This window comes from Papaver somniferum, chromosome 9 (assembly GCF_003573695.1).
Source record: "Papaver somniferum cultivar HN1 chromosome 9, ASM357369v1, whole genome shotgun sequence".
Taxonomy (NCBI): domain Eukaryota; kingdom Viridiplantae; phylum Streptophyta; class Magnoliopsida; order Ranunculales; family Papaveraceae; genus Papaver; species Papaver somniferum.
The window spans coordinates 89,897,983-89,909,128 of record NC_039366.1 but is presented as its reverse complement, the minus strand read 5'-3'; the positions used below and the strand labels follow the sequence as shown (position 1 = coordinate 89,909,128).

Below are 11,146 nucleotides of genomic sequence, written 5' to 3'. Positions count from 1 at the left end.
CGGACTAACAAAGCAACCAAATGTATCTTTCTTCGACTCTCTCATAGTGCTTAGTAGAAACAACGCCTTCTTCGGTCTTCAACTGTTGATGAAAACTATCGAACCTCATAGAACCTTTGACAATTAACTCTTCTCTTCAATTTCTTGCTTGACTTAAAAATTTCTACTTCCCTATGGCCGTATTGAACAAAAAGAACATAATGATGATTTTTTTATTATTATTATTATTTTTTTCATTTTTTTTTTTTGCTCAAAAATTACAAGACAAAATTTTACATGGCCATGAGAGAAAGACTTTAAAACTTGGATCTTCGCAACTTGTGATGTCTTGGTATAATGAATTCCAACAACTTATATCATTTGCTCTTATAACTTCTTGTAGCAAGTCTTCAACTCTGATTTTTGAATTATTCTTTTCTATTGTTTCTTCTAAACCTTAAACTCTTCAACTTTCTTCATAGATTTTGATGTCGTTCCGCTTGTTGATGATGATAAGTTTCTACAGAGAGAGAGTCGTAATCCAGTAACTAAGACTACATTGTGAGGTTGCTTTGTCTTTCTGGCATTTCCTGACCTACTTGCCTTTCCATCATGGATGGTTAGGTCCATCACGGTTACCCTCTAAAAGGAACAAGTTCTCTCCTGAATTTCAAGGATCTCAATGTCTTTTTCTCTAATGTCTCAAAAGATTGTTATCTTTAGCATTCAAATTTCTATCTTTTCGGTGAGAAAAAGTATGTAAACTTAGCTAACCGGATACTATGTGACGCTAGAAGTTTCAAAAAATTCGACTAAAAAGTTTCTCCCATACCCCCAAACTTAAATCTAACATTGTCCTCAATGTTCTAAAGATGAAATTAAAAGCATGAACGAGGAGAAACTGTTACCAATAGAATCAAAAGAGATAAGGAAAGATATTACCGTGTCGCATGAATATTGGGTTACCTCCCAAGAAGTGCTAATTTTAAAGTCTTCAGGCAGACTAAGAAAGGATTAGTCACCTTATAGAATCATAAAGTAATAGCCAGAATAACTGCGGATCACCAAAACCAAATAGAGCTATCACAAGTAAAAGGAATCTGCAACATGCCAAGAAAATTAAAGGATAAAGCACACCCTTGTCTAGTTTCCTGTTTAAGACAACTACATCTAGCTGTGGTTCAAGTTTTATAACTGGGTCTAGATAAAATATTTTCATGGACTGCATTTCCTCGTATCTAAGGTCCGATTCAGGTATTAGAGTCTGTAAAAACTCAAGTAAAAACTTGGAAGCACGTAATAATAACCTAAATAATTGCGGATACTTTAAGTCAATCAGTTGACCACGATGAAAGTAGTCGTCTTCCTTAAACAAATGTGTCGACCCTAATCTCCCAAAGTAATTAGGTTTAGTCTCAAAACTTAATAACCGACACATCTGAAAATCGTATGTTCCCACAATTGGAAGAAAATTTTTTGGTGGGAAAACAAAGTCGAATTTGGTATCATATCCTGGGCTAACCACATCAACCAGAGGATGGGTTTCTAGCAACTGAACTTCTTCCTGGACATTATTAGGTTCGGGAGAGATAGCATGAAGGTAATCTGGCACAATGGTTAAGGCACATATATCAAGTCCCAAGTGAGGGACCTTTCTAAGAGTTAAAGCATATGGAGAATGAAAATCACCCCCAAACTTAGAGTTTTCAGTGTCTCTAGAAAGACTAGTCACAACTTCCCTAATTTCAAGGTCATTAGATTCCTGAAAATGGTCAATTGATTTTTCTAAGTCTGGTTCATCCTCACTCATCTCTACGAGTTCATTTTCTTTGTCTAAGACTAATGTTTCTAAATCGCTAGACTCTAAAACAATATTCTCAAAAGAAACTCGTTCCTCTAAACCATTATTAGCATCGTAATCAAAAGGAAATACTACATCGTCTAAAACGGGGGTATCTCTAGTCAAATCCTCGTCCTTTTGAATAGGTGAATAATTATTAAAATTATTTGGATTTGAACTAGAAATAAGATTATCGTTATAAAGCTCAATTGGAGTAACAAATTCCTGATCACTATGCCTATATGTGTCTGATTCTTCATCAACACTATCCTCATCATAATCATCATTATAATAACATGAAAATGGTTGAACCTTATCTAAACAAGTAGTGTTACCAATTATAACCTCGTCATCTTGATTATGTGAATATTTATCTTCATGTTCAAGGGTACTACCGGAAACACTATATTGGAAATTAAGATTATTTCGAGCAGTTCTTTTCTGGGCCTCTAAAAAAAATTTATGAGTCGACTCACATGACTTCCTGATTTTATCTAGGAAAGAAGGTTCACATGTTGCATTGCTTTCGTCCATGACTAAGTTATTTATTTCTGTTAACTTTCGTGTCGACTCAGCTAACTTACGTGTTGACTCTAGTAAAGAGGAGTTATCAGAATTTTGCTCGTATGACCGGTGGGTATGTGGATAGTAATTGGGCTCACAATGGTATGGACCATAACCTTCAAAATTTTCGCGTTCCCAATCACTATTCACACTATGGTCATAAAAAGGATAATGTCCAAGCTGCTCAGTCGGATACTCATTGTATTGGCTATTATAATACCAGTTCGACATCCTAACTGCAAGGGAATTCTAAACAAACACAAAGAAGGCTGACTCGACCACAACAAACCTATTTTATCTAGAAAACAAAAAGCATGAAGGCTCCACTTAGATTGTTTTTAGACCAGCTTCTAATCCTTTGAAAGGGAATTCGTTACAATTTAAGCAAACCCCTCAGGAATCAATCCGAGTCAAAGTAAGTTTAATAGAGGCGAGGGTAGCTCGGTGGAGCTTTGATACCCAAGGCCTCACCGGTATTACAAGGCGGCGCAGTCACGCATTCAACTCACAGAAACCATCATGAACTTCGAAGTATGCTTAAAATAGTAACCAATATTTTTCGAATGACTTTCCTATTAAGCTCGTTACCCTATCGTTCTCGTTCTAGTCAGTATTTTAAGCTTAGGTTCGCGTAGGTTACGTGTTCCTAAGGCGGGCAAGAAGGAAACGGTGATGAAATCCGAGTCCTTATCTTGATTTGGCCATGCCTTTCCCTTTACTAGAAAATTAAATCTGATTTCAGGTCCTCAACATATATGCATACAAAATCATCCAGTAAACCCACTGACAGGGGATTCGCGGGTGTTTAGAATTCTTACCTCCCGTTCCAGACGGGGGATGAACCGTTGAAGTCGACTCGGGCCACGACTCCTATGTCATGTACGAACCCGAGGGGCCGAGGCGATATCGTAATCGTCGTCCTTCTCTGCAAACAGTTTATTTAAAACTACCCTTCCGTAGGGTTTTTAAAAATAGAATAAAGTCCAATGTTCAAAAATAAAGTCTAAAAAGAAAAGAAAAAAAGGTCCAAAAAAAAATATATTACAAAAATATAACCCTAATTACAGTTTCTAAAAAAATAAAATAAAATTATTTACAAAATCTTCTTCTTCACTCCTTTTAGATTTCTCCTTTCTTTCCTTTTTGGAATTTGCCTTTTTTTCAGCACTTTCTCTTTTTCTTAAACTTAGCTCCAAATCTGAAAGCAAACAAAAATACCAAAACGCGTAAAAAAGAACAAATAAAATAAAACCTAAAAACAAATCCGCGTCGGCGCCGCCAAAAATTGATGTAATTTTATATAGTGATAAATAGGTTGTCGTTCACTCGGACTTTGTTGAGATCGATTCTAGACTTTAATAAAATAAAATACTAAAAATAAGAAAATATATATACAAAATAAGATTACATGATGAAGAGAGACCGGGACTCGGGATTCCACTGCTTTTCATGTTCATGGGATTCATAAATTTATCCTAGGCAATTATAGCTCAAAACAAAAGAAATATCAACTCTATTCTTTGCCAAAATAGATTTCGTAAAACATCAATTGTAAATTACAAGCATAGTGTATCTAAAGCATAGTGCATACACTATCTAACAAGATAACAACTGATTAATAGAAATCATAAATCATTTAAAATCGGTGCAAAAAGTAAATAAGGAATTAATTAAATTACCCCAAGGATGAAATACAACTTCCTCCGTCGTCCCAATGTTGGGGTCTAGATCCACATGGTGAAAACACACTCAAAGGAATTTTTCATTGCTCAAAAAGGTGTTTACAAGGAGAAAAGGTATAAGCAGTGAGTTTGTAACAGAAATAATTGTTACAAAACGGACTGTTAAGAGAAACACTAACAGACTGTTGCGATTTCGAAATAATTGTTACAGAAACTGTTACAAAGATATTGAATTTGAAACTATAGGCAACGGTTTCTGCGACTGTTTTTGACTGTTGTTATGTGTTCTTCTTCTTTAATGGCAGCAGCAGAGACCAGCTCTGCAACTCCCGATTCTCACCTCTATTTCGTCCCCTAACTCTCCTCCTCCTATTCTGTGATCCCAACCACCTATATATACCATTTGGACCGAGAATGAATTCTCATAACTCCAAATAATCTCGGCAATCAATCAAGAATAATTTCTTTTACTTCCATGCAAGATACGGGATTTCGTTCCATATTTTTACTCCTCCACACGCCTGTATCGTCCAAACACGTTGATAAAAGGTCTCTGGTGGAGTAAAACTCCTTGCAGCCATATGATAACTTCTCCAAGCCACACAAGACGTACGGGAAAGCACAACAGACCACTCGATACTCTCGCGTCTCTGTTCTTCTTCAATCCGTGACACAGTTCATTTTTCTTCGAAACCATGCCATTGCCAATCCTGTTTTGCTCAGACAGGTTGATATGAGTCCAATCCTGTGCTCAAACCCGACCAAAATCTTCCCAAAACCAAAACAGAAAATCACGGAATATTCCAACAATTGGTCTTGCTTCGAACGGATTATCCATCCAAATTTAGTCGATTCTAAAGCCCATACCATCCCTGTTTAGCTGAATTGATCCGACCCAACAAAAATCAGTCATTGAATCTCACTGTAACAAGCTCAAATCACCAACCCTAATTCCAGCAGGTTGAGAGTTGCTTTTCCCGCCAAAAACAGTAATTTGAGCTGAAGAAGAAAGGGTTGCCCCCTATCCGTCTGTGGAGTGTAAATAGCAGCTGTCCAATTAGGGTGCCCCTTATCCAAAGCAGGGGAGTCCGAACAACATGTGTCCTCCGGGTGCCAAAATCAACTTTTCGAGCCGAATTTTCCAAAAATATTTATTTCCCAAAAATGCATACAAACACATAAAATAACAAAATTAGTACAAAATCGAGTGCCAACAATATATAGTATTGAGATCAAATTATACACAAAAATGTGTCTATCAGTGGCACCCACACGGGTTCGTCTTCTGAAGCATCTGAATCCGAAGCTACACCGTCAGCACGAGATCGAAGTTTCTCCTAAGCTTCTAACTGTCTGCGCTGGAATCGGTCCCTCCTTTGTCGATAATCAGCTAACGCCTCATCCTCGGCTTTTCTCTTCCAGAGTTCATCACGAGTGACTTTACGGTCGTTAAGAGGCATGTGATCGCTGTCGTAGGCGTCAAAAATAATTACACTTTCTTATTACTCAAAATATATAATGAAGCAAGGGCAAGAAAGGATCGTTCCCACAGAGAGGTCTAGGTTGTCGTTGTTTCGATTTCTTATATAAACAAAGGGGGGATTTTTTCTGATTTTTATAAATTAAAATAAAAGCAAACAAAGAAATAAACAAGCAAATCAAGATATAAAGATATTGGTTAAGGATTTCATTTCCAGTCACAAACATGTTCTTGTTTTAATAACTAGAATTGATATTTAATCTCTCATTATCAAAGGCCCTAGGATACCTTGATCGCAAGTTTATCCCGCAAATCTCCTCTTATCATCAACAAACACATTAAAAGATGTGAATATGAATTCTATCTAAGATAACAACCTAACGTGTAAAAGCACTAATCAAGTTTAATTTCCTAGATGCATTAGGTTCTATGAAATTAGGCTAATCAAAGCAATCGAACGTGTAAAAGCACTAATCCGATTTAACAAAGGTTATGATTCACTTGTGACTACTAGGATGTATCGCTACAAGCAATATCCACAACTATGCTACTTGCAATCATAAATTTATCACTTTTGCGTATAATAAACTCTATTCTAGCAATAAAGATGAAAACAAACTCAATCAATTCGTGACTCGACTAAACAAGCATTCAAATCATGCAACAATATTAATGATGAATCATAAACGATAATACTGAGACAAAACTAATATATCAAACAAGGATTCATGTTATGTGAAATCAACTTTATCCATAACCAAAAATAATAATCTAGCTCATGTTCATGGAGTTCATAAGAAGAATAAAAAGGAAAGTTCTCATGTTTCTAAACCCTAGAACAAAAGTAGAAGTAAAGATGATATGATCCCAAAAGGAGAGATCCCCCTTGAACAGAGAGATGTCTCTCCCTTTTATACTTTCTCTACCAAAACCTAAGTCTCCACCGCATAGGCCCCACTGTTGCTTCTGCTAGAAAGGAGTCCCAAAATCCAAGCCCACAAATCAGAGCCCAAGCTCACCTGAGTAAAGTACTGGATCGGTCAGTCAAGTTGGCTCACTGAGTTAACTCGCTGTTGATGAAATCCGGCGGAGTTTACCAATTTCTGGCATGTTCTTGGCCATAATTTCAGGTCGTTTTTAAGTCCTTCTCTGCACTCCTAGCATTCATCTATTTCTCATTAACAACTTCTTCACTAGTCTCAGCTGCATTGCAAAATCTTCTCAAATCCCTTGTGTTCTCGTCAGCAGCCACAGCTCATATTACATTCCCTGTAAACTCGAAACAACCCCAGCTAAAGTTTCCTGTCTTGTTACCTGACTTCACTGATTTTCTCTTCAGCTCAACCGCATTCTTCATCTCAGATGCTTCACTGTATCAAGCACAAACCCTTGTCAGTGGTTTCTGAATCTCCTCCTAACACAACTCCTTGCTGCTGCTACTGCAACACCAATATCATATTCATCTTCTCTATACCCATTCAAATCTCAGTTCAGAGCAAACACATCCCACAGTTCCAGATTTGAACCAAAACCCTCAATTGAATCTCCACCAATTTCACCTGTACTCTGCACCAGCATCAACACTTTCAAAACCAAATCAGACCCATGTTGTCTTGTTGCAGCATCACCTCCATGGCTTCGACAGACCACAGCATCAACAGCAGTTCTTTCCGGCATCAGAACTTCAACAACACTCTCAAATCTCAGTTCTTTCCCATTTCAACAGTGCACAACATCCACAGCTTACTCATTGCAGCATTTCATATTCAAGCTTCTGCCACTCTCCAAACTCCAGTGCATCATTCTCTCCTTTCCTTTCTGCAGTTCCTTCATCAGTCATTGTTGTAGCTGCAGCCGTCGTGACCACCAACATATATCTTCCTACATCCCTGCACCTTCAACTCCAGCTCAAAATGGCAGAAGCAACAACAACATTGCCTCCCAAATGCAGTATCAACTTGTACCACATGCACTGCAATACAACATTAACAGCTGGATCATTTGATTATTCTTCTCTGCATTACAGCAACAGAACTCCCATTGTAACACTGCCTCAGTTTCACCATCAAGCAACCTTCTCTACTTCCACACACTCCAGTTCAGTTCAGGCCACAATCCAAGATCCTCATACACCACCTGCGAATGCACAAACCTCATTCAATCTCCAACTGCAATTCCAAATATAATCACTGCTGAACCAGCCACAAGCTTAACCTTGCTCCAGCTCTCACATAACCAGTTTCTCCATTTCCTTCTCCAACTCAACCTGACAGCATCACTTGTAACTGTACTTCATTCCTGCAGCTCCAGTTTGCTCATTGCATCTGCACAATTCACCATCAATCCATTCCCTGGCACCTTCTTGGCTGCACTCACCATCAGAATCAAAGCAACAGCACCTCAAACCCATTCAACTGCAGCAGCTTCGTAACTCAAACTCAATGCCGCACCTGCAACTCAGCTGCAACAGATTCGTCCACTCACCTACAGCATACATTCATCTATTTATAAGCTTCAGTTCCACAACCCTAACTTATCATCAATTTCTCGATTCATATCAGTTCAAACACCTGATTGCTTCACACATCCACACAATTACCACCAACCCATCTTCTTATTATCGATTACGATCATCACCATCTATCTTTCCTCCTCTGATTCATCTCAGATCCACCCTATGCTTTAGAATCTCAGTTATCAAACACATCAATCTTCCACCAGCAGCAACAGTTTGTCATCGACCCCAGTTTCATCTCTTAATTTCTGCATCTCCTCACTGATTCACACTCAAATCCTGTTATGGTACCAACACCTATTCCTGGTAGAATCCTTAATTAGTTTCCTTCTTTATTTGGTATAATTCAGTTTCCTTATTTAGTTAAAACTACTTTGCTTGTTTCGCACTTATTGCTGGCCATATATATTTGGCTCTCGAGTTCTGTAAGAGTTAACAAGTATTAAAGAAACCAAACTCTTATTCAACTTCTTTTCTTATCTTCCTTGTTCCTCTGTTCTCCTCTTCTCAACTTGTTCTAACTTAATTCTCGTGTGTTTAACCCTCACCAAAAGGGTATATCAAGTTATTCAAAAGTCTGTCCATTGTATTTGGGATTAGAACCCTAATATCTGGTTCAGAGCAAGGTTGCGTTTTTACCAAAAAAATTTTTTTTTACAATGGGCGGTCATGACTATACAGATAATTTGAAGGGCGTTCATGACAGCGTTACCAATATGTCTGCTAAAATTGAATCCCTCCTTCAGAAAATTACTGACGATCTTGCAGCAAAAGAAACAGCCAGAGAGGAGAAAAAACTTGCTCGTCAGGAAGAGACCGATGCTTTAACAAAGAGTTTGACAGAGGGTCTAGCTAAGACTTTTGAATCAGCTCTCACAAATTCAATACGCTCTGTCCTTGAAGAGTTTCTACCTAAACAGAACACTGAAGGTGAAGGTTCTGGTGCTCCACCCAAAGCACCTCATGTTCGTACTGGTCTACTTGACACTCCTCGTCCTCCACCAGTGCAGTTGAAGTTTCCTGTGTTTGATGGTGACGACCCAGATGGTTGGATTTTCCAGGCAGATCAGTATTTTCTTTGGCATTCTATTGCTAATAATTTGAAAGTAAATTTAGCTGCTGCTCATCTCAAAGGTGAGGCTAATGCTCGGTTCAGGTGGAAACGAACTCAACAGCAGATTCTTACATGGGTTACGTTTTGTACTCTTCTTCGTGAAAGATTTCAGAAAACATTTGTGGATCCGAAAATCGCAATTTGTACAATTAAACAAAAGGGTTCAGTTAAAGATTTTCTTCCTGAATTTGAACATCTTCTCAACTTTGTGGATTTTGAGGAAAGACATTTAATTAACCTTTTTATTCTTGCTCTAAAACCAGAGGTTGGAAATATGGTTAAGTTGTTTGAACCTACAACTTTGTCTTCTGCTTTTAAGAAAGCACTCAATCAGGATGAAGTCTTGTTGTCTACCAGACATGCATGGCGGTCAAGACAGCATACTGTTTCTACTCCTCCTCAATTTCGAAAACCTTCTCCACCTATGGGTAAGAAACTGCTTACAGTGGAAGAACAAAGAGAACGTCAAGCCAAAGGCTTATGTTTCAACTGTGATGAACAGTACACGCGAGGGAATGTCTGTGTTCAGCCGCGATTATTGGTTTTAGAGGTGGATTCCTCCGGAGTTGATGACAGGGAGGTCTTATCAACTGAAGATAACACTGAGGATGATTTTACAACTGCAGACACTTCTCAGGATCAGGTTCAACCTACCATCTCTTTACATTCTTTGCTTGGTTCTTCGTTTCCTAAGACAATGCGCTTGGACGGCTACACCAAATCTCAACCTCTTCGTGTCCTAATCGACTCTGGATCTACGCATAATTTTTTGCTTCCAAGATGGGCTAAGCATTGTGGTTATTCCATCCATTCAGATGTTACAGCTTTGCAGGTCACAGTTGGTAATGGTACTCAAATACCAACTAAAGGATGTTGTCTGAATGTGCCAATTACACTTCAAAATCACTCTTTCACCACAGATTTTCATCTTTTAGAGATTGGGGGTTATGATGCTGTGTTAGGAGTTCAGTGGCTACGAACATTGGGCCCAATCATGTGGGATTTCTCCAACCTCACAATGCAGTTCACAGTAAAAAATACAGCCGTCTATTTACAAGGGAGTAATTGCTCATCATTCATGTTGATGGATTCTGTTCCCATGCAACAATTACTCTGTCGTGAAAGTTATGATGTTCTGTTCCAACTGACCGCAGTAAATGCTTCAATTAATGATTCCGGTTCAACTACTAGTACCAATTCACCAGCTTTACAAGAAATTCTTTCTCAATATGCTGATATTTTTACTACACCAACCACATTACCTCCTGAACGACTACAGGATCACCGCATTCCTTTGGTGTCAGGTGCTACTCCAGTCAACATAAGACCGTACCGCTATCCATATTTCCAAAAGGCTGAAATAGAGAAAATAGTTTCTGAACTACAAGACTCTGGCTTTATTCGACACAGCAACAGTCCCTACTCTTCTCCAATATTAATGGTACACAAGAAAGATAATTCATGGCGCATGTGTGTCGATTATCGGGCATTGAATAAACTCACTGTGAAGGACCGTTTTCCGATTCCGATGGTTGATGAGTTACTAGACGAATTGCATGGTGCTGGGGTATTTACAAAGCTCGATTTGCGATCCGGGTATTACCAGATTCGAGTTCACCCTGATGACATTTCTAAGACAGCCTTCCGCACTCATGATGGCCATTACGAGTTCCTTGTTATGCCGTTTGGTCTGTCTAATGCACCATCAACCTTTCAAGGGCTCATGAATTTTATCTTCAGAGCTTATTTATGAAGATTCGTGTTGGTCTTCTTTGACGACATTTTGATCTACAGTAAGAATTTCTCTGATCATCTACTTCATTTACAATTAGTATTTGATCTTCTTCGTACCCATAAACTTTTTGTGAAGGAGTCTAAGTGCACATTTGCACAACCTACGTAGGTTACTTGGGCATGTAATTTCAGCTAATGGAGTATCAGTCGAGCAAGAGAAGATCAATGTATTGTTTCG

The 11,146-nt window shown here is 38.4% G+C and overlaps 1 protein-coding gene across 1 annotated transcript; it reads left to right on the top strand.

Moving 5' to 3' along the window:
• The first annotated feature begins 8,719 nt into the window (after positions 1–8,719).
• LOC113312258 lies at positions 8,720–10,927 on the top strand. Its single transcript, XM_026561019.1, has one exon. It carries the CDS (start codon positions 8,720–8,722, stop codon positions 10,925–10,927), a length of 2,208 nt encoding a protein of 735 aa, XP_026416804.1.
• Positions 10,928–11,146: the final 219 nt, after the last annotated feature.